The 27,253-nt window shown below is 45.4% G+C and overlaps 1 protein-coding gene across 2 annotated transcripts in view; it reads right to left on the bottom strand.

Moving 5' to 3' along the window:
- MAMLD1 (mastermind like domain containing 1) overlaps positions 1–27,253 on the bottom strand; it is an 82,097-nt gene that overhangs the window by 13,427 nt on the left and 41,417 nt on the right. For both annotated transcript variants that reach the window (XM_018914300.3, XM_050974373.1), the window contains exon 2: positions 19,076–20,782. In XM_018914300.3, the coding sequence (XP_018769845.1) occupies positions 19,076–20,782 (1,707 nt within the window). The remainder of the gene's footprint in view (positions 1–19,075; positions 20,783–27,253) is intronic.

Consider the following 27,253-nt stretch of genomic DNA (forward strand, 5'->3'; position numbering starts at 1 on the left):
GGTCATGACCCCACAGACCTGGCAGAGCTGCTTTCCTTGTTGCTCAGCAGTGAGAGGTGGAAGGGCTTTTCCTGTTTCACTCCACATACAAGTTATTGTCATGTTCTCTTCTCTGCACCTCTTCTCCAGGTCTGGCCACAGCTGGTTGCATCTCAGAACAACACAACTACACAGAGTTGCAATGGTCCCCCAGGGCCTCTAACAGCCCAGTGGAGTGCAGCATGTCCCAGCCACATGACCCATGATACCATGACTTGCTCCTTAAATCCTCAAAAAACTCTGCATGCAGCAGCTTCAGACATGGCAGCAGGTGGAGAATCCCTCCGTGCCCAGCTGGAAGCTGTGTGAAGAGAGCTCTGTGCTGGGACAAGTCAGCCCTATGTTTTGTCTTTACAAAACTAAGAGACTGGCTGAGGTAGTTTCCTGTGAAAATCTTGGGATCTTCCTGCAAGTCCTGCTTGATACTTTATTATGACAACTTTTACTGCAGGGAGAATGGTCCAGTTTAACTCCACATCCTCTCACACATCCCTGTCTTCACCCTGTTCCATCCGCATTATGTGTCCTTCTCTGTCATTTACATCGCAGATGTTTTTCATTCAAAATTTACCTATGATGAGAAAACCTTCCAAGTGCCTCCAAATACCATCTTCTCAAGTCAGCCAACATTTCCCTGAAATTCTGTGGGATTCTGGTGTCCTCTGTCACTTAAGATAAAAGGAGTTTAGGAAACACGTGCCTTTGAACACTTGGCCAGCCACACTTTTGCTGTAAGGAAAGGGACGGGTACAAGAGGCTCAGAGCTGGAGCTCGGCCACGCTCCCTGCCAGGCTGGGATGGCACAGAGCACTGCACGTGTCTCTTCTGCAGAGACACTGCATGTCAACAGTTAACTTCCCTTTGTTCCCATCCAAATGATTAAGCTTAGAAGCTCGCCTGGTGACATCACCAGAGTTTAAACATGCTGGATATGGTCCAGGGAGCCAAAGTTATTGCTGACCCCATGGTTACTGATCCGCTCTGCAAGGAGCTGATGTCTGCTCTCACTTTATGAATTATTTAATGGGTTAAAGATTGGTCAGATCTTCTTTATGCAATATACAGCTATACATTGGGCAGGGGGACGTAAACATGCATTAACAAGGTTAAAGTCATATACTGTAACTACACTGTTTTCAGCTTGCAGCTTTATTGACTTAATCATGCCAGCACCGCAGCCAACAAATCATTAAATCCATTCCATTCTTCTGCTGGTTACCAACCACAAAAACAGAGGCAGGCAAACACGGAGCAAATCTGGGAGGGGGTGGGGAGAGCAGTGGGGTGCGGGGCCGAGGAGAACAGTGGGATCACTATGGAGCGACGCTGGCCTGTCACCGCCAGCACAAAGACGCCAAATCTGTCTTTATGGACTAAGTGGTTTCATGGTTTAAAGTGACACACTCATTTGTCCCTGTTTTGCAATGATTATAGAAAAGAAGAAGGGGGGAGTGGGGAGAGGCAATAAAAAGCAAGCTGAGCTTCTTCATACCGTAACGGGGGGGTGTGTGTGTGTCTGTGTCTGTCTGTATCCATGTGTGTTGTACATCCTCACAGAGCCACAGACCTCAGCTGCAAACATCCCCCAGGCCAGGGCAGAGGAGATCTGGGTGCTTGTGGCACCCGAGGGGTCTCAGGCTCTGTGCTGCACTCACTGCTAAGCTGCCGCCAAACGCAGGCATGATTTAGAGTTCAGCATAAAAGCAAGGAGACAAGGAGCATTAAATCAGTCCTTCCACTGCCCTCCAGGAGCAGCTCTGACCACACAGAGCCATGGGAGAAGTCTCTGCTCTCAGACTGAGCTAACAACTTCACTTTCAGAAAAAGGCTTTCATCTTTGGCCTGGCACTTAACCCTAGCTTTTCAGATCCCTGTTGAGGACCCCCAGAAGCTCCCTGCCTGTCAGTAGTGTGGGGAATGCAGGTGGTCCACCACATTCAGCAGATTACTAAAATAGTGTTTCTAGGTGGTTAGTTGAAAACATCCAGCTCTGGAAATGGAGCTGTCAGCTTATCAGGTTTGAACCTGTAAAATCTTTATTTGTCACTGCTGTTGTTCCTGTTCATTTTTTGATGGAAATCATCTTTTCTATCACCAATGGCTTGGTGCTTGTGCTAGCGGAGCATCCTGTCAGGACACAGGCATATGTGTTACAAGCAGGCTACAGAGTAAGAATTCAGCATGAGCTCCTGGAAACCTTCAGACATCAGGGTGTTTTGCTTCTTTTACTGATGCCTATTTGCCAGCTTTCCTCCAGTGCAAGAACATGAAATAAGCTCCCCCTGTTTGGGGAAGACTCAGCTACACCAGGAGAGATTCCTGGCCCATTTCTATTTGTTATGAAAAGAAGAAATGGCCCACAAGAGCTCCCTTTGCTTTGCCTTCTGGGTACAAGCTGCTCAGAGCTCCCTGTGAGAATAACCCAGATTTTAGCATCCTACCAGTGCAGGGCTTGGCAGATACATTTGCACCTCATCCTGACTCACACCACTCCAGACCTTCTTGAACATCATCATTATTTGGTTTATAGTTGCTTTCGTTAAACCCAAACAACTCTTCTTACAGTTGGAGTTCCAACCTTGCCTTTTTTTGTTTACTAGTCTCCAGATCCCTATCGCCCAGAGACGGCTCCTGGCTCCATATATTGCAAATAAACGTATCATTACTTGGTGCAAGTGTCAGCCAGAATTCCTCTTGGAAACAGCCTCCAAGGAAGAGCCTGTCCCCCTGCCTCTCACCGCAGTGTGGAGGCAATGGAACACAGCATCAAAGGTGCTTCTTTCCAGCCACCACACTGGAATAACAGACAGAAACTAAAACCATTTTTGAAAGTCAGAAAGTAAAAAGTCAGCTATTTAAGGTACCTGTGTGACTTTCAACTTAATTTACTTTATGTATTGGATCACCACAGCTGCTGTTGCCTCCACAGATTGGGAATACAGGCAGGCAAGGGCAAGCCTTGGTGTGTTTTCCAGGCTTCCCTCACTGCAGCCTGCCCACCTCACCTTGGAGGTGCCCACTGAGGTGAGCTGAAATTCCTCTTGAAACAGCTTTCCCTCCACTGGCTACAGGAGGAGTCTAAATGATGGGAGCAGAAAGATGTATCCAAACCAGCCATAGAGGAAGACTGACAATGGAGAGCTGTTGCCCACGAGGCCCAAACCAGCCCTTAACCACACACCGGTTTTGCCTTTTTTCTGGGGTTCAGCAGCCCCAGCTTGTTCTCAGCAGAACCCCCTCTGCTGCCCTCGGCCCGCACTGCCTCGCTCCACAGCTCCGCAGCTGCCTGCCAGCCTGACCCACTCGGGTTCGGGTGTGCTGGCCGGCCCCAGCCGGGCCGTTTGGGGGCTGCAGTGATGGACCCGGCCTGGAGAGCCTTATCAGTGCCCTGTGCTTATCGGGGACCAGGGGAACGAGGAGCAGGCTCCCAGCTGCGGTCATTAGCGACAAGCAGCTTCAAAGGGAACTGACAGCTGTGCTGATGTTTCAGGGCCGACACACCCAGCCAGGAGTAACACACCAGTTGGGCTATTTATAATCCCTGATTCTCGAGTCTTAAAATAGCACTGCTTTTATTTTTACATTTTTAGGCACACTGGTATGTCTAAGCAACTCCATTCGCAGGCTCCACATCAAACACATCACAGGCGGTCTCGGAAATGACACTCGGGACTCTGCCTCCCCTCGGAAAGCAGAGGTGAATTTCCCTCTCCCCATCACCCCGATCTCCTTGGCAGTTGTGACCGGGCCTATTTCCATGTATTTACATACAGACTGCCTCTTCCAAAGGCACAAAGGAGGGGCCCTGCAGGCTGTCTCTGCAGACACCCAAGGAAAGCGAACAGCAGAGGTGTTCCAGGCTGCAGTACATGGCCACGCGGCTGCTGCTCTCATCAACAGGCACCACAAAGCCTCTGAAGGAGTTAACGGGTCCTATGAGAAAGCAATACTATTTGTTTGTGTTTTTCTTAAAAAACAAAGGTCAATATACAGAACTAGTCAAACAAACCAGGGCTGCAGGTCTGAAAGGAGTGCTCCCTCCAGCTGCAGCACAGCCCTAGCTATTTGTTCTCTGCTCCCTGGTGCCACAATGTACCTTGGTTGGCATTTCTTAATGACTGGAGCATCCATGTGCTCTTTGTAGAACAATTATAAAATATTCAGGGCAGGAGAAAAAATTTCCTTGCACTGCCAAGGCTCTTCCAGCAGACAGCATAGGTGTCAAATGGTAAATTGTTAGGTGTTTTAATTGCAGAGTTATTTATACCCTGGAACTTGTTATTAACATAGGAAAAAACAGAACCTATTGTTACTCACAATTAAAGGGATTATAATGGGACTGCAAAAGCATGGATAGCCCCAGCCAGACCCCTGCCTTTTGGCAGTGGTGACTGTCATGGGGAGGAACCTTAAACAGAGGCCCAGTCTTCAGCCAAGAAGTTCAGAGGGGTGGTCCCAACATGGGAACCCCAATTTCTTCACTTAGTCTCACCCCACCACCCCTCTGCTGCCTCTGGCCACAGGCCTGGCATTAAGCAGGGGAGCTCTGAGGAGAGGGTACTGCAGGGGTCCAAACCCATCCTTCCCTTTTCTGACCAAGGGGTGCACAGATAAGACACATCCTGGATTTGGCCTAGAGTTGCATAGCTATCTGTTAAAATTCAGGATTAACAGGTTATATTTTCATTTGTGAGATCATTATCTGCCCCAAGAAAGGTTTCCGATTTCACCAGCACTAATCAGGAGCCACAATGGATTTCCGGTCTCAGCAATGAGGCTCGAGAGCCTTTGTACCTTGTGGAGCCAGTTTCAATTCAAATCTAACTGGCAGAGCTATCACAGCTGCATGTTGAACAGATTAGGGGAAAAAGAAAAGTCACTGCTACTTACTACTGTAACTTATTTCTAAATCCATTTCTTACAGACACAAGTCTCTCTGAGCACCGAGGCGTCTCGTAGCTGCACTCCCTTTCCAGCAATGACACTCTCAGTCTCCCCAGTGGCACTGACCAGTGATCCCCATTTCCCCATTACAGTTCTGTGCCTTAAAAGAAATGTGTCAAAAGTCTGCACTGGTGCCCACCTCAAGTTCTGGTTTAGGCTGTGAAGGATATCATAAAAAATAAGCAGCAAACAGGTCCAGAATAAAGAGATTAGTGTGCCATGACAGCCTGTGCCCCCAACAACAAAGAGCTGCATGCCCTGCACCGGGCTGCGGGCTCAGCAGCATTTCCCATTGGAATGCTATCACCCACACAGGGCATCCCAGCACAGGAGCTGCCTTGGCCTAGGACAGTCAAGTACTGATGCCATATTTACACCTGGGAGGCCAAACAGGAGGCACTATCTTAGTGGACAGAGAGGTGAAAGGTTTACTGACAACTGGCTTTACCAGATAAGTAAATTAGGCCTGGGTTACAGTCTTCATGTTCTCTCACTGCCTCCACTCCCTGGACTGCATGAGTCAGTAGAACTGGAGGGAAAATATTCACAAAATTCTACAAGTTCAGGAATTAAAGAGACATCTCTGAAACTTGCCTGTGGCACTCAATACCAGCTGAAAAATTGGGTTAGCTTGACATTGCTGCTGGAGGTGAACAGAGCTGGGAAGGCTGGCTGAGTAGTGAGAGCAGAGCCCCTCTCTGCAGAGCAGGTGAGCACAGTGCTGCCCTCAGCCTCATTGCTCCAGCATGAGAGTGCTGCCCTCAGCCTCATGCCCTCAGCCTCATTGCTCCAGCATTGCTCCTTTTACATTTTTAAATCTGGGAGTGAGAGCAATTAAGGAAACAAACTTTGTTTCCTTAACAAGCATGAGGTTCAGACAGTTTGGGATTATGAGATACATGCAAATCTGCAAGTCTGGCCTGAGCAGTTTTTAAGGCTGGAGAAGTCTGCATGTTCTCCTAGGTTCAAGAGCTTCACCTTGAATAGTCATGGCAGGACCATTTCAGTGCTGAGGTTCCTTTACCATCCCCAAACCAGCCCCAGGTGACAGTCACACTGCCTGGCAGGAGGCTGGGAGAGCTCTGTGAAGGGAGCAGCAGCTCTGGAGAGCAAACCCCAAATGTCTTGTAAATCCTGCAGCAGGGAGTGCCACATCACTGGGGGCTCCTTGGAAGGCTCTCCTGGTTTGTCTGCTCAGACAGGATGCCAGGCCCTGCTGGTGATGACACCCTGCTGCCTCTCCTGATACCATGCCACCCAAGCCTCCTGCCTGCTGCTGCCCTGCCCCTGTCCCAGCAGCTTTCAGAAACCAGGGCACCAACAGGAAAAAACAACAAACCACCAGGTTACACAAATTTTTTTCTTAGTACTTTACTTTCTGCTCCCATTTGCTGCTGGGCTTGAGGAAAGAGTATAAAGACTGATAAAAATGAGTCCACAAACCTCTGATACTCTACCCCCAAGGTGGGGAGGTTTCTAGGGGCTGAAGCAGGGGCTGCCTCCGGAGTCAGCTGGGAGGAGGGAGAGGAGGAAGGGGAGGGAGAAGGGAAAAAATGAACAGCTGCAAAGCAATTAAGCCTGCCTCCCTGCCGTACTGTCCAAAGCAGGAGGCAATCTAATTCAGCCTGGTGCCTCTCTTCCTTCAGCCGTCTGGTGCCTGCCTGGGATTCAGGAAAGGGGCTGTCTGACTGCCCACTTTGTCTGACGAGCCAAAGGGGCCCTTCCCAGCCACAATTTCCAAAGGAAAGAGATCTTGGCTGGTGGTGTCTCTTCTCTTCTGAGAAAAACATGAATTGAATGTAGTGGCAGCAGCTTTATAACCCTCTCCTGCCCTTCCTCAGCAAACAACCAAAGAGGAGCTGGAGCAAGAAAATGACCCCGCTGGCTCTCTGGCTCAGCACTTGTCTCCCAGCACAATGAATCAATTGGCGTCCCATCATTATTGTGGTAACTGTATCTTTCACAAGCAAGATTTTATATAGAGATAGAATAGGATGTTTTCTGCTCATTTCCTTCCTGTCATTCCAATCACGAACTACTGTTAAAAATACAATGCATTTAAAGGCTGTAACATTTGCAAGCATGTGTTCCAGTTTCCAGGCTGAACGGCTGGGCTTTTGTTTTCTGCCTAGTGAAGGTGTGGAGAAACAGTGATGGAGGGGAGCCTGTGGTGCAGCTGGGTTAGAAACTCACATGTACAGAAGGTCATCTCATTTTCATGTTCCTAATATCAGGGATTACTTTAATTCTTTATTCTGGCCAACTGTTTTGGTTTATAATCCACAGCACAGGACTCCTTCCAGCCTGTCTAAGGTGGTACTTGTTCTGCTATTTCTTCAGAAACTGGCAAAAAATGTTTTATTTGGAAAATGTTAGTGAGGCAGGGCAATAAAAGCCTTTTAGTACCCAGTCAGAGGAGCAAATAGGGTCTGTTAGGAGAACAGAATACAATTCAACTCTACTTTCAGTTATGTTTGACAGTAATCTAGGCACCAGGTACATACCTTCCCCCTGGCTTGATCAAGACAGAAATATGCAAATTGTGTATTTTAAATGCAGCTAGAGAGCATTTCATCTTATGAAATTTCTCAATACTATTATCATAATAGGAAAACCAAGAAATCATAAAGATTTTAGCCCACCATTCTGATAAATGCTTTATAAAGGATGAAATTTGAGGATTATTATTTAGCTCTTCATAAGCTAAAGCAGGGTAACTTTATATATTGTGTCAACCTAGAACGGAGCAATTTTCCCAGTGAAAACAGGAGTTCCTTACTAACCTTATAACACATAAGGTCCCTCATGAAGGCCACATTTCTTTTTAAAAATATAATTCATAGACATATAGATACACGCCAACTATCAAGGAAAAAGCTCAGACTATGGACTGGGCACAAAACAGATCTAAGTAGTAATTTTTAATTTCTTTAAAAAAAAAAAGTAAAATGCAGCATAAATAAATGTTGGAGATTTTAGTCCAAGTCCTAAACTATGAGAAAACACTGTTACGTCTACCTTTTTCAGTTAAAGATTTACTCACATTTCAGGACCATCACACAGTCTGTGGTGATGTTAACAGCACTCCTCTGTTCTTGTTGACCTTAGGTGCTCTTAAACCATTATATACATAATATTCTCTGATAATAGAATGCCATTCACATTTCAGTAACAATAATTCACCTTAATGAGATAAGAACTTACATGTCAAATGACTCTACCTCTACCTGAGAGATATTAGCACACTTTGGGTAACTGTAGAATCACAAATAATGACATCAAGAGTGCAACACTATTCCTGGAGAGCTTGTACTCCCAGTTACATCAGCAGGAATTTGAGATGTGTAAGAATTGCAAAAGCAGATGTTAATCTGCAGCAAACACCACAGGTACGGGCAGTCTGCATTTTTGCCTTAAGCAAACAAGAAAAACAAGACTAAGGGAGAAAACAGCACCAGTTTCTAACTGCATGTATAAATAGGCATTAACACCAACTATATTCCTGAAGTGACTCATTACCGTGTAAAGAAAACTTTTACAAGAAGCTTCACGTTGTTTACAAATTTCCCGTTTACATTTTGTTTAAATTCTCGCTTTCCCACTCGTATCATGCACCACAACCTTAGCAAAGATCTTCAAGAGACCGAAACTTGATGCTTAAACTAAAACCAGAACCATCAAGATTTACTCCTTCAGGGAACTGGTTCTGCACTTTTCCTGCAGTCAGGTACCTAAAGCAATGCGAGCACCGACCTTTCATCGGGGCAAGCCGAGGCTGCTGGGGCTGCGCTGGCCCAGGGAGGGATGGACGCTGCCCGGGCAGGGCTGGCTCCGGGCTGGGCGAGGCACCGCGCTAGCGCCGAGCCAAGGACGAAAGATACAGCAGGAACAGCCTAATTCCAGCTCTAAATGAGCTCAGCAGGGAATCTAAACAGTCAAGTCAATTGCTAGAATCTGCACTTTTCAACCTCGTTCTGCTCCTTTGATCAGACTGAATTTTGAGCTACGGCGATTAATGGACTAATAGAGGAAGTCACAGGGCATCTCTGGGGAGGGGAGGGAAAGGAGAAAAAAGCGTCTCACACTCCTCAGGCAGCTATGCTGAGAAACAATCCCGTGTAGAAAACGAAAATGCCACTGCAGAAAGTGTGCTGACCGAGCGGCAAAGGAGGGGGAAAAGGGGGTTGTACGTAACAAAAAATAATGGTGATATGATCGCTCCTTCATTGCTTAAACACAGGCTGCGGAGCAAGGAGAGAGAAAACAGACTGCCCGAGCACGAGTGTCCTGTAAACCACCCTTCAACCCAGCGCTGTGACTGTTTATTCTTAATGCCACAGAGCAAAGGAAATATTAAACATATTTACTATGCAAAGAGAAGCTTTCAAAAGCCCTGAGTAATTAAGCACTAAAAGAAATTGATTTGTTTATGACAGGGATACATACTACTGATATTCCAGGGTAGTATGTCCTCATTTTGCTGGAAATGTAAGAAACACATTAACATTAGAAGTCTGCTAATCACAAAAGAGAGGGGAAACGTGCTTTGTTAAGATTTTTTTTCCCCATTCGCTTTTTTTATTGCTGTGCCTGAGAGGGTGGGACAGCTTCTTTTTCTACAAGGGGCAAATTTTCCTTCTGCAGTTGATGACTTTAAAAAACAAACACAAGAGGACTTCAAATAACCCCTGGACTGATTAAAACATTAATTCATTTGAAGCTTGGCAAGTTTGTAAAATGCTGGTACTAACCCCTAGAGGGGAAAAAACCCCAGTACCAACACCACCACTACCACCACCAGAAAAGCCAGAAATAATTCAGAGGTAAACTTGAGCTGAGGCAGGAACAAGTGCATCAAAGCTTCCCTCTCTTTTTTTTTGCTGCAGCACTAATATAGCATTGCCAACGACTGCTGGGCCCCTTGCTGCATCCTTCTGCTCCACCTTTGGTCTTTCTTGAGCATACAAAGCCTAGATACATACATGATTCACTCTGCTCTCAGAAATAATCCTGCAGTCATCCTGGAATGACCTCCCACTGCGTAAATTTAGGTGTGTGTGTTTGAATCTTTACAAGATCAAGCTGTTAATGTAATGTCTTAGGCCAGGATATCACACTATTTTGGCTACATTAAAAGGCTTACCCTCCTTGTGGGTCTCTCATCAATTCTGTAGTGGGGAAAAATAGCTCAGCACAGCTTGTGCATAACCTGCATTCACATCTGTATCTGCCTGACACTGATCCAAGGAATTGCATTTTCATTAATTCAGTGACAAATGTTAAATAATTTTGCTGGTAATGCAGAGAATATTATTCATACTGAAGTACTGCATTTACTACCTTCATCCTTTAACATTCCTATATTCTGAGGGTTAAATTATAATATACAGGATTACTTCTTGTTAATGGTAGTGCTTTTCAGAATTATGTACTGATAATGATGATATTTGCCTTTATATGTGCTATAAAAAATTTAACTTTAAAACATGTAATAGAGTGATTAGCCTTCAAAGCCCTAAGAAGAGCTGCTGCATTCTGATTGTGAATTTCTATCAATTATTAGTGCTGGCTCCTTGAAATATCCAAAGTGCTCGAGACAGAAATATTACACAGCCAACAGGGCAGACTGATAGGCTTCCTAAATGTACAGTTTTTGAAAACAGCTCATAATAGTGTTTGGCTTTCAAACCTTAATGTTAACAGCTTTGATGGGACTGCTTCTAATTCGTATTTAAGACCCATTACCTCTTCCTCTAAGCAATCTTCATGAAACATCATTTGTTCTGGGGGGATATTCGCCATCCAGTGCAGCTCTGTAATGGCCGTTAATTCACACCATTTTGCTTGCTCCTGTGTTAATCAGCAAACTGTGAATCATCCCAGTGTTTCCAGACTCACAGATGTATGAGAGAATCACCGAGGCCAGTTCAGTTTCTCTCCCCATTCAGTCCCACAGACAATATCAGTTCCTGTTTACAGACACGGCTTTGTTTTCCCCCACCCACACATTGAAATTTCTCCAAAATGCCCAAAGAAAAAAAAGAAAATTAAAAAAACCCCTCCAAGTTCATTTTACCAGGAAAGTTATTTCTAGGTATAGCATCTGAATCAAAACATGTTTGTACTTTGAGCTGGTGTGCAGGGCTCACTGCAGCCGGGCAGGAAGACAGAGGAGCAGAATGGGAAGGCAAAGGGGCTGCTCTGTCAGCCCGCCCTGCTGGAGCCAGGCACGGCATTAACTGCATCCAGGGACTCTCCTACACTTGTTTGCCTTCATTCTGTTGGTTAAATTGGACTTTGCTTCTGCATGTAGTTTTGCCTTGTGAAGTGCTGATATAATTTTAAACTATGACAAGACAATACTAGGTAGAAAGCACCCCAGAAATCAAGGGTGGATATCATGCTCTAACAGTACCGCTGCGGAAAGTATTAAAATTATTTATTCATTTAGGCATCAAATTTGAGGAAATAAGTAGGGCATGGTTTTAGGGAAGTGAGCACATTTTCCAAAAGCCAGGCTGCTTTTAGTTCAACACAAGCTCCCCAAACTGTCATTTACTAAGAAAGAGACAGAAAATACAGACAACGTACAACCCTACCTTCCAAAAACATGGGGAAAATGGAATGAAGATGTTCTGATATAAATGGGGATTTACAGCACAGTTGAAATGAGCTGGGTGTACAACAGGGTCATGGAAACCATTTCCTCATTGCTATTCCTCAGCACGCTGGGCCATGAACACACCTCTGCAATGTGAGAATTATGGGTGTGCTGACTTGTGAGTGAGGATGTACCTTACCCATCACTAACCACTCTACAGGTTGTTATTTTTAAGAATGATACACAGAAGGAAGTTATGGCATTCATCCTGAAGCCAAGCAGTGAGAAGTTTGTCAAGTCCTCCCCTAGATTCCCAGGATGTTTAAAACTTCATTGTATCTAAGAGCACAGCTGAGAAAATATGTATGTTCAAAACTTTTTGCTCAACCGCTTTTAATTAAAGATTTCTGCATATGGGGTTTTTTTCCTAATCTGTGATAATAAAGTAAAATGGGTTATGTGGGAGGAGAAGAAAAGGCAAGAAAATCTGCAGATGGGGCCTGATGTAGCTGGTGTTTAACCCAGAACACTTGTGAACTGCTGTCTGGAAAACCTGAGAGGAACTGTCCACCCTGTCTGGAAGGGTCAGAGGGATTTGGGTACAACTGGTGAACCAGACATTTTTCATGATAGAACCACTTTCCCTACACCTCTGGGAGGTGAGGTTGTCTCCCATCCTGCACTGTGTAGCAGGAAGAAGCAATTATCTGCTGCTTAGAGCTGAAAACCACAGAAATGAGGGGGTTTCAGGGCTCACACAGAATCCCTGTGCCATGGCTCTCCCTCCTCTGCTCACCCATGGCTCTGTGGCTGTGCCTGGCCTGGAGCAGGGACACAGCTCAGGGACACAGTCCTGTGACACAGCCCTGTCACACAGCACGGACAACAGCTCTGTCACACATACAGCCTGGACACACAGCTCTGTCACACAGCTCTGCCACACAGCCTGGACACCCAGCCCTATCCTGAGCACCTGGACATTGCAATCAGCCTGTCAGGCTGAAATGCAGCACCTTGCCCTAAATTTCTCTGGGGTAAGTCACATTTCCCTATATGTGCTCACAGCACATGAGCACTGCTTCCTCCTTCTCCACCCTGGACAACCCTCCCTCAGCTCTGCAGGCATCGCTTCATTGTCCTGCACATAAGCAAGAGAAGACTTCCTCAAACCCTCCAGCACCCCTCACTGGTGTTTACAGTACCTCCTGAGCCTCTTTTTTCTTTCCAATTGGATTTTAATTTGTCCACTGTGAGATTCCCAAAGAGTTGTCTGTGTCCTACATGCTCAATTGCTGGCTGAACATCTTCCATTTTATTAAACAGGTCACAACCAAGGGAAAGACCAGTCTGGATGGAGCAAAGTGCTGCAGCTTTGGTGTAGTGTCCACATTAATTTCAGATCCAAAAGGTGGGTGATGGTGAGAGTGGGGGAGGATGCTCCCCACATGGCGTTTAGAAGGATTTGGTCTATTTACAAGCTTCTCTGCAGATTGCTTGCCCTAATGATGTGCTGTGTGGTGTCCAAGAGTGCTATCAGCACAACAGAGAGCTAAACTGGAAGGAATTATGAGTGCATTAGGCAGAGCTGTTGGAAACATCACTGCCTGCAAGCATCTGAAAATACAAGCCAAAGAAGAGGGAAGGTTAAGACATGGTTGTAAGGGCTCCACTACAACAGGGGAATGCTTTGAAATACCCAAAATGGAACACAAGAAAACAACACATGCAATTTAAAAAAACACTGAGAAAGTGCAATGGGCCCAGAAGATCAGATGTGAATTAAGGTTTTTTTAGTCTTTATTACTGCACTTCTGAAAATGTTGTATTACTTTTGACATGTTGAGGCCAAAGACCCCTTTTTGTTCCACAAGTTTACTTCTTAATTTCCAAAACTTATCTGATATTATTTATTCCCAGGGGAGGAAAGGGAGAAGAAGGCAGCTGAGAGTTTCAGTTAAGCTCCTCTTAGACTCTCTTGAGAAGAGAACAGAGAATCTCCAAGTTTGAAAAAAAAATCAGCTCACTGGCAAATGCACAGATAAATATAAATTCGGAAATGACCATTCAAGAAGATGTTTTAACATCTGTGGAGATGTCAAACTCCAGGCTCAGCCTTATTGCTCTCTGTAATCCAGATTCATCACCAGCTTCCTTTACTCCCCTATTCAAAGGCACTTAATTAGCTGAAGGGCTTGTTGCTTTGCCTTCAAAAGCCCTCCATCCCTCAAAGGCTTTGCTTTGGTATTGTGCTGCCACTGTCCTTTGAAATCAAATCTGGTTTTCTCTTCACAGCATTGGTAAAAGGAAAAAAAGGTAGGTTTTAAAAACTGGGGAAGAGAAGAGAAGAGAAGAGAAGAGAAAGAAACGAGAAGAGAAGCAAGAGACAGAGAAGAGAACGAGAAGAGAAAGACGAGAACATAACGCATCTCCCGACGGGACGACCGCTCCTCGCCTCCCGCGCCTCGCTCCTCTCCGTCCCTCTCCCTCCGCCCGCTCCTCTCCGCGCCTCTCCAGTCTCCCTCCCTCTCCCTCCTCGCCTCTCCTCTCCTCGCCCTCCTCTCCTCTCCCCCTCCCCCGACGCCCTCTCCTCGCCTCTCCGCTCCCTCCTCTCCGCTCTCCGCATCCGCTCCTCCCTCCGTCCTCTCCGACTCTCCCAACGCTCCACAGTTCCTTCCCAGTTGCTTTAAAAATAAGTCTGATCCGAAGGGTAGGGGATTGAAGCTGTAGATGAAATCTGTCCAGTACTTTTGGTTTTATTAATAAAGCATGATGCTGTAATTGTTTTATGCATTAGGAAGATGCCTTGTGACATCTTGGAAATCCCAAATAAACCATTATTTTCCCCTGTACTTGCAGGAGGACTGTATGTACCGAGATGATGCAGGTTGTGTTCTCTGCTTTCCCAAACTCTTCATCAACCTGCATCAGAGCTTATGAAGTGCTGCTGAGTCACAAGAGTCTCACCTAACAGTCACAGTGCACTGACTTTTCACAGGCAGAAACAACTTCCCATAATATATGGCACCCAGAAATCAGGCCATGGTATTACCATTTCTTCAATTATAAAAGCTGTATTTTGTATTCCATTATAGTTATTTAATCTTTGACATCTAACCTCTGGGTAAGTTTGCTCTTCATAACAGCAAATTTCTTCTTCAGTTTTGTTTCTATATTTAGAAAACTTACGCTCTGAAAGAAGATTTTTTAACTTTAAAAAAAAAAGTATATTTAATCTAGCTCAGAAGTTTTGGAGTTTCTCTGCAACCTATAGTTTATTCTTCCAACTCAGATAATGTATTGCTGCTTTTACCACAGTTAAAGAAATACTTTGCTTTTCAAAGGATATTTTAGTCCTCAGCATGTCCTTCACTATCCCATATGCAGTCCATATGTAGTAAAAGTACAGCCACTTTTACTGCAAAAAATATTAGTTTTCTCTCTGTCTCTTCCCTTGTCATTTTTTCTCTATCAGTATTTTTGGCAATAGAGATGAAACAAATATACCCTTCACTGACAATCCAGTGTGCAACTCTCTGGATGTCAGCAGGAATGCAGAGAGCTCTAAGAATAGCACATTTGGTTCCTACGGTGCAAGTGGAGCCCAGAAACACAGCGTGTCCCTCCCAGACAATGGCTGCTTATCACCTCCATCACCCATCAAAACAACCTTTTCAGCTGTGTTTTGGTTCTCAGCATTTCACACACGGAGCAGTCAGTGGGCAGTCCTGCTCTCCTCCCTGAGACTCCCAAGTTTGAACTCAGATCAGCTCAGGCTTGGACAAGAGATAGCCACCCCAAGGGTTTATTGTGTTCCAGCCTGACTCCAAGTGTGAATACCACCCGCTGGTTTTCCTGCCTTCAGGGAGGAGGGGACCCCTCCTTTCCCTGCCCAGAGCCTTCTGCTCCTGGAGGGAACAGAACAGCTTTTCTGAACTGAGGTGTTCTATCAGCATTGCTGAAGGCAGAATTGGGACATTCTGTGTATTGGACATTCCAGAGCGGGAAATCTGCAAGTACAAACTCTATTTAGACATGAAAATCAGGGAGATGCCCAACTAGTCAACCTGCCTGGGCAAATGCAGCTTTTTGTGCTCCCAGGAAGAGCCAAAAAAGCCAAGTGATGAAGCTTTACCCCTGAAAATAGCGTGTGATAGCTCTGGAGACTACCTTTGACTCTGGCATTTACTACCATCTTTCTGTTTGGATTTACGAGTCCAGACCTTTGAGTATAATGTCACTCACCAGTATCAGCCCTACAGGAATAAAAGGAAAACCTGCCCATGGCCAGAGAGCAGCGTTAGCCCCACCAGGCTTTGCAGTAGCACACAATGCAAACTGTCAGCGCCTCAATCAATACCCGTCCATGGCCAACAATAAAGACACAGTGCTTCAGATGGGGGAGATTAGCCCTATCAGATTGAGCAGTGTCCAGGCAAGACAAGATCTGGGACACACACTGATTACTCTTAAAAGATACATCACTGACTACGAAAATAGTAGAGCTGTGAGGCACCAGCAGTAACCCTGCTTTTGGAATGTGGAGTGTTTGCTTTAATACACAAACAACAGCAAAACTCTCACTCTGGGTCTGCGGCTGCTGCTCTGTTCCCCATGTTGCTGAGCCTGCTACAAGGATCAAATTTCATGGTTTATTGTTCTCTCTCCAACTGGCCACCATCCACATTCTTCTTCTGTACAAAGCTGCACCTCTTGCTCCAAAGAAGAGAGAACTATGCCTTCTTTTTATAAATTTTAGTCACATTTGCAAACACACACACAGAGTAAGGGGATGACTTTTAAGCACTAAATAACATTTCAGGGAATGATGTTATTTTTCTCTGAACAAATTTCTGTGAATGAGGCTAAAAAAGGGCAAATTTCCACAAGAAATTTACTAATTTTTGAGATGTAGAAGTTGCCTCCCCCGTCTTCTGAATCTTTAACATTGTGCCTTCTACTGAAACAACTGCTCATTGCTTAAAAAGTCCTATTCATCACCTGCCTCAGGAGGGAACTGCACTGAAATTCTGCAAAGCTCGAATTCAGCTCTGGATACACTGCTGGAAATCAAAACCACAGTCACTGGGGGTACTTCACTCTGAGGGAGTAAAACTGGTACCGAGCAGGTGGGGTTCACAATTCAGTACCATCCCTCAATGTAAATAAGAAACCTCCTGCAGACAAATAACAGATCTCCATGCCAGATTCCATTAAATGTAGTGTCTCAGACTCAAGGATTCCTACACAGAATAATTTTCCTATGTAATCTTTCTTTTTATTCGGCACTCAGGATCCATTTTCTTCAATGAGATTTGCAATAAAGTTATCAAAACCTTACAAAATGCTCCACTCCTGAATATCCACCATCTTTCTTCAGCAGCTCAGCAGACTGTAAAACTGGAGCACTGTCATCTGGTGTGTAATTATTGGTCTAAGTCTTTCCTGTAAAATGAGGGAGGCACCATAAGCTTACCTAACTAGTCTGAAAAAGTAAAATGCTCATCACCTGTAATCATTGTCTTAACTGTCCTTGATCTTTACTGATAGCAGCAAGATTATAATAACTCTCTCTCTGACAGTGAAAATCAGCTGAAAATGCAGCACAGGCAGAGCACCAGGAAAGTTGCTCAAAGAAGGAATATTTCAGCCAATTAGACAGACTGACTTCAGGAATTTTTTTTTTTTAATGTCTCATCAGTGATGCAAGGGGTTCAGAGGTAAGACTAAAATGCAAAGCAGGGAAAACTGGGGCATAGAAACCTCAGGAATCCAACAAGGACATTCCTCCTTCACAGACTAAGTGGTGAAGCCAAAAAAAAACCCTCAAAGGTTATGGACGCATGATCAAAAGTGATCATGTCACTGTGGTTAGCAACTTACTAGTCCTCCTGCAAGATGCAAGAATACACCATGAATGTATTCTTCACCCACACCTGCCTCCAGAGTAAAACATCTGCTGGGCAGTAATTTGTGGGACTGCTGCACTTTGCTCCCTTTCAGTTGTATGTCTGTCCACAGCCAGGATCCCCAGCCAGCAAGACTGTACTCTCTGCTTAACCTGGGCCCACCCAACACAAGCAGGGTCCTCATGTGCCTGGAGCTACAAACTGCTCTTTGTTGAATAAGGGGCCTTTCACTGGTAACCCTCCAAAGAGCACTAGATGTGCCCCCTGTTACTGTTCTAGACAAATTCATTGAGGCACCAGTCCTTCCCTGCTGCCTGGAAGGAGGGAGCACAACTGGAAAAGAGCGAGGGGATCCTGAAGAGGCACAGTGCCAGTGCACCTCACTGACTGACCCCTCAGAAGCTGACAGTAACTATGCCCTATTTCTCATTGCTGCCACAGGACATTATGATATTTAGTTACAGCAGCAGTACACCAAGATTGATGAAATCCCCCTCCTTAAGAACCAGTCACTTTGCAGGGAAAAAGGGCAAAGAAAACCTGGCTCTGGAGTGCATTTCACACTTCAGCTCTCAAGCAGATCCCAGTAGAATTTCAGTGATCAGTCTCTGCTTTACTGGGAGAGAAGTGTCTCAGTCCTCCCCAAGCTGCTGATGGAGTGACTGTGTGCTCAGTAAGCACCTTGGAGGAGTCTGGTCACAAAGTGCTGGTTCAGCCTAACAAAGCCCTTGGTTTGATGGTGAGGTTCAGTGTTTCCAACTATTCTTCCAAACAAAAAGATGTTTATTCCTCAGAGCCAGGCTGTTCTCAGACCCAGTCCCCGAGCCCTTCCCTGCTCCCAGGACCCTGTTCACAGCACATCTCTCTGATCTGGGGTGGCAGCAGATTCACACCTCTCACTGAGTCTCAGGGGGGAGGTCGCTGGACAGAAACCAGGGCCGTGCCTCACTTTTGCCAGCTGCATTTTTGCATTTACCAGCTCGATTGGTATCACAGATCACCATGGGTGGGGAATGGCCCTCATCCAAAGCAGGGAATGGCTTCTGGCAAATGCTAGTAACAGGTATTTCAAGTCTGCCTCTTTGCTATTCAGGAGCTGTACTGTTTGACCTGCTGTCCATGAAGGACACATTTTAACTTCACTTCTCACCCCACCTGATCTTTTCTAGCCTCAGAAGCATAACACAGAGACGAATTTGTTGAAGGGCACTAAGATAAAAAGAAGATATTCCCTCTGAAAGGATAACATGAAACATGCAAGGAGAATATCTCTGGAGATTATAATATAAACTAAAAGAGACTATCACCTATACAAGTAAAAAAATTACTTTAAAACAGCACAATGTTCTCCACCAGGCTAAAACAGGGAATGCATGGTGGAATTACGGTACATTTTTAGTTGAAGAAATAAATAAATTTCTTATGATAACACCAGAGATTGTTATTGCCTTGTCCATGTATGGACTGTGCACACCTCGGAAATTTAGTGACGTCGCATTTGAAACACAAATGAAAAAGCAAATTAAGAAAATAAGCGATTTGGTATTTTCACATAAGCCATGTAAGACAGAAGAGAGGTTCTCACCTGTCTGCTTTGAGATGGCAGTGTGGCAGCCTGCATCTGTCTCTGCATCCGATGTGGCTGCATCAGCTGTCGGAACTGCTGCTGGAGGAACTGGCTGTTGTTGCTCTGCTGGGACTGCTGTGTGGCTGGGGACTGCTGCTGCTGCTGCTGCTGCTGGAGATAGTGAATGAGGGACTGCTGTCCTTGTCCTGCTGTCAGAGGGGACATTTTTTGAGTAGCTGACTCTGAGGCAAAGTGAGACAGTGGTTTGGTGTTGTTGAAAGAAAACTGGTCTTGGCTAACAGGGCTCTCATTCACCAGACCTGGCTGTAAGCTACTGGATGGCTGTTGCATAATTATGTTCATATTTTTGGTCTGGTTTGTAGTCATTGATTTAAAAAGCGAGTTCTGCATATTTGTGGGATTGCTGGTGGGAGTGATGTTAGAGATTAATGTACCTTGAGGACTGAAGGGCTGCTGATGCAGAGCAGGGCTTGACAGCTTTTCTGGCCTGTACGGTGGAGAAGGTCCAGTATTTGTGGAGGCCATGCTGGCAACCAGGTTGTTCTGTGGGCTTTTAATGCTGCTGGCTGGCAAGCTGGGTGCAGTCAGAGCAGGCAGCATGGAGCTCTGAGGGCTGAAGGGCTGCTGGCTCAGAGCTGGACTGGAGAGCTTCTCAGAGCCATAGGGGGGAGAGGGGCCATTGGATGGGGTGCTGCTGGAAGTCATGCTTGAAAGCAGAGTGTTTTGAGGACTCTGAATATTGTTTCCTGGTAAATTATTAGCAGCCATGCCAGACACCATAACATTTTGAGGACTAAAAGGTTGATGGTGTGGGGATGATCCTGCCCTGTAAGGCGGAGAGAGACCAGGAGGAGACATAGTTGGCCAGCTGGGAGCCTGTACTTGTTGCTTGGTACCAGACACCTGCTTGCTGGCAGCCAGCTGCTTTAGCTGCTGAGCATGCCAGTTGGAGCCAGGCATGTTGGGCAAGGGTACCGGGAGCATCGGTGGTGGCTGGTTTTTGTTCTGAGCTGCTGCAGAGATGGGTGATGCAGCAGGTTTGTTTGAGGGAGGAACCTGGAAGTTAGCTCCAGCAGATGATGGTCTCATCTGAGGGGATCCTCCACTGGTTGGATTGCAGCCTGGAGAAAAGTCTTTGTTAGCAACATGGTTCTCCAAGTGGGAAGTCTGCGGGGAGGACTTTGGAGTGGTACTTATGTTTGGTTGGGAATGACTCAGACTGAGTGGATCTTCAGCCTTGCTGCACAAAATCTTCTCCAGATCCAGGTCATTGGGAGAAGGATCAGGCATTTTGGTCAGCTCTTCCAATAGATCTTGCAGCTCTTGGTCCACAGACTGTAAGCTGTTTCCTTTCTCATCGTAATGGACAATGTTGTTGGTCTGCCCTCCTATTGACCCCTTCTGATTTATTTCTGTGTTGGTTGGCACTGAGAATGGGGAGCCAATGCCACCCCCATTCATGTGATTGTTTTCCAGGAGCACTGGGTGCCCTGTGACCCTCAGGGAAGAAGTGCTGTGACCGGTGGGGAATGGAGAACTTTGCATTTCTGGACACGCCATGCTGGGATTGGCACCTTGGCCCATGGCAAGGTTTACATCATCAAGACAAAGTCTTTTACTGTCATTTGGGAAAGTGACATCAGGCACGCCACTGGAGGCAGGAGAGCTATCATCTTCCAGTTTTCTTTTAATGGATCCCTGTAACTGTGAAAATATAAAAGGAAGAAGAAAGGATCCATTATTGACCATATTCTGACATGTGCTGAAGCTCCCCACTACAACACTGGGTTGGAGATAAAGAAAATTAAATAATAAAATTAAAAAGCCAATCATGTGAGACAAATTCAATCAGGATTTAAATGTGTGCAGCTTCACCAAAATCAAGAGTTATAGTCAGACAAAGGCTAAATCTCAAGAGTTGGCTTTAAAACAGATGTTAAAGCTACAAAATACTGTCTGTCATGTGAACTGTAATAGAAGTTTTTAAAATAGTTTCTGGTTGCATTTCAATTAAGACATTATACTCCCTGCATAACAAACATGCCAACATTTTTATGGTAACATTTTTTAGGTCTAAATGGCAAATCTGAATGAAACCCTGGACTGAATTTAGTGACCTTCTGCCAGTGATTCGAATTAAATTCAGACCTGAGACAATTAAATTGTTTTACATTCTTTATAGGCCAAACATCTGAAATAACTAGCATACTTCCTAAACAAACCAAAACAAACCAAATTCTCAGCTATCTATCTAAACAGAGTTTCAAAGTTCCTATCACAGATGTTTTAAATTCCAGAAAGAGTAAGTAACAGCTAAACTTCTTAATTTTTGTTTATTCTTCTATGTCTAAGGCATTGTGAGCTTTATTCTTTTGAAGGATTGCCACTCATTCATAAAAATGGACATGTTTTCAAAATACAATTATATAAATATCTTGACCTACAAGAAATGATGGACCGTAAATTCACAAATCTTAGGGAAAAGAAACCTGCCTTCTACATATAAAGAAAGCGAAACTAGAAACAATGCTTCTCATACTATTTCAGCATATGGCAATCTCTTCCACATAAAATCATCTATGGCTTTCAGTTTTAACAAGCATGACCTGTATGTCACAGGATTAATCAGACCTTAACATTGCTGCTTCAAGTTAAGGGAAATAAGCATTATGACCTTGTTTATCAATACAGGGAAGCAGTATATAGAAAAGTATCTGATCAGCAATGGAAAGTGAAAGAACACTGATTCCTCTAAGCCAGCTCCCAGTAAAGCATCTCCGAGCTCTGGGCTACGAGTCCAAGTGCTTCCCATCATGTAGTGCTGTTAAAAATCCCATCTAATAAAAGCTCATAACAACAGAAAAGTCCCCCTGCCAATCCCAGCACAACCAGATCCACTCCAGGGCTATGCTGCATATGGCCAACTTCTAAATTTTACACTAACTTTTAAACACATTGCAGTTATGCCTCAGTCACTGCACAACTGCAGCACTTTGGTGCTCTCAGACAACAGTGTCACAGCACTGTCACCACAGGGGGGGCACAGCTCCTCTGCACTGTGCAGACAGCTGATTCCACCCCTACATTCAGCCTATCTTCAGGCAACCCCACAAACGTGTATGGCTCTGACCTGGAACATGGCAGGGCTGCCTGGTGGCTCACTCAGCTGGTCTCACACCTCTCATCACTTATTTCTAAATTGGTGGCCAGAGGGACAATGGCAGATTTGTGCCCACAGTTGCTGAGGGTGCAGATGCAGTTTGGGATTACTATCAGACATTGCCATGCTGGTATCCAGTTTACAGAGACATTTGGAAGAGAGTGAGAGGATACAAGCTGGTTGTGCATGACCATCATGGCAGGTCTGCAGACTACAATGAGCTGCTGAACAGCTTTTAGGAGGGGCTCATCTACCCTCCATCACCAGACACAGCAGCATTAGCACAGTGGCAAAGAGACCTTTGGGTGTTTTCCCTTTACTCCCCAAGAGTTGTCCCTTACAGAGTTTTTAGTGCTTGTCTCGGTGCTCTCCAGCCACATTGCTTTAACATGGGCTGTGCTCAAAGACCACAGGTGGGACAACTGAGGAGAGCTGCTTGCAGTGCACATTGTCTGGTTACCTGAGAGCCCCTCTGGGCAGCAGTGTCTGTGCTGGGCCAGGATTGCTGCTCTGTGAGAGACGGTCCCAGTGTCACAGCCAGACACTGCTGCACCAGCAGGCATTTGCTGATGAGGCCAAAATTTGCTTAGCTTTAGGAAATGGAACCAGGCCTAAATCTTCTCCCTAATGTTAGTCTAATGATGGATGAAATAGTTTTCCTTCATTTTCTCTGCTAAAATTAAGCCAGAGCTGCATGTTTCAACAGATGTTGCCCTGTGTAGGCTGAAACATGTTGGTAGAGACTAACTACATATATTTAAAACTCAGACATGTATAGAGAGTATTTACAGGGGCTTCACACGTCCAAAACAAACAAAGTGTGCTCCCAAGTTGCACCCTGGGAACCTTCAGGCAGGAAGTGGTGGGGGATCTCCCACCCTTGGCCAGCTGACATGCTGGCATGCATGTCCTTGCCAGCTCTTCCTTTGCCATAGAACATTCCTATGCTCTGAGTTACTGGGGGAAAATGTGGGCTTTCTAAACACTCTGAAAAACAGTTCTGTAACTGTTGCACTAGGGAATAAGTGTGATGGGAAAACAAAACTTCATTTCCCCATGACTGTTACTAGATATAAACAGATAAAATAAGGCCATAGCTTTCTGATGGCACAGGTATTCCAAAACTGGGACAGGATTTTTAAATAGGATGCTGTTGCTTAGCCCTCCCGAGAAGACTCGCTGTAAGAGAGGCAGTGAAATTAGCTGGGTGTCATGTTCTCTTGAAAAGCAAGATTCCTGTCTCCCAGGTGAGTATTGCACAAGTACCATAAAATCCAGAAGACCAATTTCTCCCAGTGCAGGCAGGTATAACTCCACAGAATTTAGTAACACTGCTTTTGCTTAAGATATATTTGACTACAGCCCCAAACTTGAGAGAGAAAGATACGCTCCTTAAAGCAACTAAACAAATCAGAATAATTTTGGTTAAAAGGGGCACTTGGGTGCCATCATCTTTCTGCTTCATGCACATCACCAATGTAAAAAATCGACCATAGTCACCAGGCACTTGAGTATGAAGTTTCCATTATAAACAGAAATCCCTCCTTGCTCTGGCTGAGAGGTTGTTTTCAGTGTTCCCCACTGACAACTCAGTGGTTGTTTCTCCCACACAGCACGCTCTGGGCTGGTGCTGGCTGTGAGAAGCCCTAGCTCCCAGTGGCTGCTCTCCATGCACATGCTGCTGTGGCAGCCCTGACCACTGCAGGGGACAGGAACACAATTTCATGCCACTGGGCCCTGCCTGGCTCAGACATGCCAACCACAGTGGTGGCAGGAGAGCATCAACAAGGCACTTCAACTTTTAGGATCAGGAGGTCCTGACCTCACTAATTCAAGAAGCTGTTTGTTGCAGAACATTCTTTCATCTGGTTCCAGATTTCCCAGGAAGGACTTGGTTTATTCCAACTCTTTCTCCTCTTCTTTTTTTTTACACAATTTGACAAATTCAACAGAAAAAAGAAGAACACCGAAGCATGTTCATCCTCTTTCTCTGCTGATTAGTATATTGGGCAGCTCTGTTTCAAATTGAATACCTGAGAAGTGAATGGAAATATTTTAGAAATGCATCACACACACACACACACACACACACACACACAGGCTCTCCTAAGCTGGCTGGAGGCTGCCTGTGGCTCAGTATGGGAAAGCTTCATTCACATGTGCAAGCAAGGACGAAGCAGACAAGCAACAAAGGGGCTCTTGTGACATTGTCAAAATGCATTAAAATGCACTAGCATGCACAGGCTAACTTCTGTTTGGGAATACCTGGGAAACCAAGGCAGCTCTCTGATTCAGGGCATATCCGATTGTGAGTTCTCCATTATCTCAGGTTTGCTTTTAGCAGTGATCCCAGCCCTCCTGTCCTCTCCAAACCAGCAGGCTGTCTTTCTGGGAAGGACCAAGTCACGCAGGAGCAACGCTGCTGGCTCGACATGGCAGCACAACCAGAATAAATAATAACTGTTTATGCTGCTCTGTCCACAGAAGCTGCACAGCTGTGGTTACAAACAGCTAATTTGTCACATGCTCCCTCCCTGCACCAAACTGATTCCCTCCATGTGGGCAGAGCACTCCACAGGCTTCTCTTGTGCAAGGAGGGAAAGGCAGCCTCAGCAGGAGAAGCCAGTCCTTGGCTGTGCCCTCCTGGAGCTGGGCTCGCTGGGGCTGCTCTGAGGGTGACCTTGGGCATCAGGCACCAAACTTAGGAGGTGGTGCTGGCCTTGAGGAACTCCCTGTCACTCAATGAAGGGACAAAGGAAGGCAGGAAGTGGCAAAAAACTGAAGCTGAGTGATCAAGTTGTTAATAAATACATACTGTGATGGTTCCATTGGGTTTTAATAACCAACCACACGTGGGCATCTCTGGACTGGCTCCCTGCTTTCTCAGCACTCACTGCCTTTCTTCTCTTGTAACATGTCAGCTGTCCTCAGCTGCTGCTCCAGCTCTCCCTGTGAGCCAGGCTGCCCCATGGCCCTCCTGACAGCTCCTGTTAACTCTCCTCCTGGAACTCATGCCTTCCTTCACCTGCACGTGGGACCCTGGGAAGGAGCACCTGCATCCTGTACTGGAGAGCCTTGTTTCTCCAGCCTCACAACTGATCCCTCCACCAGAAACAGCCCACCTCTAACCAGAGATTCCTATTTAGACCAACATATTGCAGAAATGAGAGAGGAAAGACATTAGGCAAGGTATTTCAGTGTCTCTTCCTGTGCCTGCAGCCTGTCAGAGAGTTAAACCTTGATTTACAACAACCACAGGGTGCTGATTATTGATCTGCACCATCCCACCCCACGCCCTGCCACAGACAGATCCAACCTAGAGCAGTGATTCCCACACCTACAGCCTCTTTGAGTGAGCACTGAGACCAGTGGGCTGCTGCCATCAAACCCTCCCTCAGCAGCTGCCTCTATGTCCAGCAGCATTGGCAGAGACTCTCCTGATTTAATTAACTGATGTTCATGGATCCATGCCTGGGATATCCAGAATGGCAGTCAGATAACCTTCTTTTACTAAGAGTCTCAAGACCCTTGGAACCTTGGGAAATTCCATGTGTTGGTTTTTCTGCTTGTTTCATTGAGGAAAAGAAATTATTGTAAAAGGAGATGGGGCAGGTGGGGAAGACATCAGTCTCATTACAGAACCTGAGATATGCTAATGTGGTGGCAGATTTGCACAAAGCCTCTCAGAGCAAAACACCTCGGGAATCCAGGTCACTGACAGGCTGCTAAGATCTGGCATATATGAATTATTTTGACAGCTAGAGCACGTTTAATTTTTGGTGGAAGGACTGAGCAAGGCAGAAGCCTGAGATAAACAGAAGTATTTTTCCCCCCAGTATCTTCTCAAGGCATAATGCAAACTGTTCCCTCTGCAAAGTATAAAACCTGAGTCTAAGGTTTGCTTAACTGAACTGACCAGAGAATCTATCAGTCTCTGTCTCTTTCAAACACTAGACACTGCCAAAACTGGAAGTATGTATTTGCCAGAGGCAAACTGTTTGCAGCATTCAGTGATCAAGACTTCAGCCTCTGTGGCTTCAACAAGCTTCAGCGAGACCTATCTGCCCATCAGCCCAAAATGTTTCTATCTGTTCTGACAAAAACAGTCAAGCAATGAGAAAATGGAACTGGCAATTTTCCATATAAAACAAGAAAACATCACATTTTTTTTTCTCCTGTGCCTCAAATTCACAGTTTGGAAAGTTTTGTGCTCTCCATTGCTCATTTATCCACACTCTAGACAGATTTTACTGTCCTGCTAATGTTTAGGGACAGTTGGTGAAAAAGAAGTGAGAATGTGCCTGTGTGTTTAAAGGCTGGAAAGTGGATCTGATATAAAATATTACCTTTGAAATAGCAGCAGTTACTTGCAGACCCTCTGTGCTGGGTATTAGGCTGGCTTGTACATGAACAGCAAACACCAAAAGCTCCTGGGCAACAATCCCACTCCAGTGCAGCAGGACCTGGCACTGCAGTAAGTGCATTTAGCACATCTGTAGGTTTCTGTTTGTACATGCTGGCTGCAGTTTGGTAAAAGACACTCACATTATATACCTGAATCCAAGAAAAACTGCCTCCTGCTGACCAGGGAGCAGCCAAAGCAGTACCTGACCATGAGAAACATAAACTACCTTTTATCAAAGTCATATCTTAGGCTACAAGGAGAACTCAAGGAGGCTCAAGCAATTAAAACTACCACTCACTTTCTCCAGACTAAGATTAAAAATAAGCTGAAATCACATTCTTCCTACTTTGTTGGGCTGTTTGTCCCTTGTGATTTCAAGCAATTTGAGCATGGATGTACCTTAGGTTGTCATTTTCCATGGTAAGGAAAGAGATCACAGTGCAGTTCCAAGCTACCAGAGAAATGCACCAGTGTGCTTAAAAATTGCAATTCCCCAATTTTTCAGGTAAGGAGTACCAGAGTAAAGTCCACTTTGCTCTGTTGGGTACTTGTAGGCTGCAAAGATGGCAGATCTGTTTGTAATGATGGTGTGGTGGTAGAGAAAGGATTA

This window comes from Serinus canaria, chromosome 4A, assembly GCF_022539315.1.
Source record: "Serinus canaria isolate serCan28SL12 chromosome 4A, serCan2020, whole genome shotgun sequence".
NCBI classification, from domain to species: Eukaryota; Metazoa; Chordata; class Aves; order Passeriformes; family Fringillidae; genus Serinus; species Serinus canaria.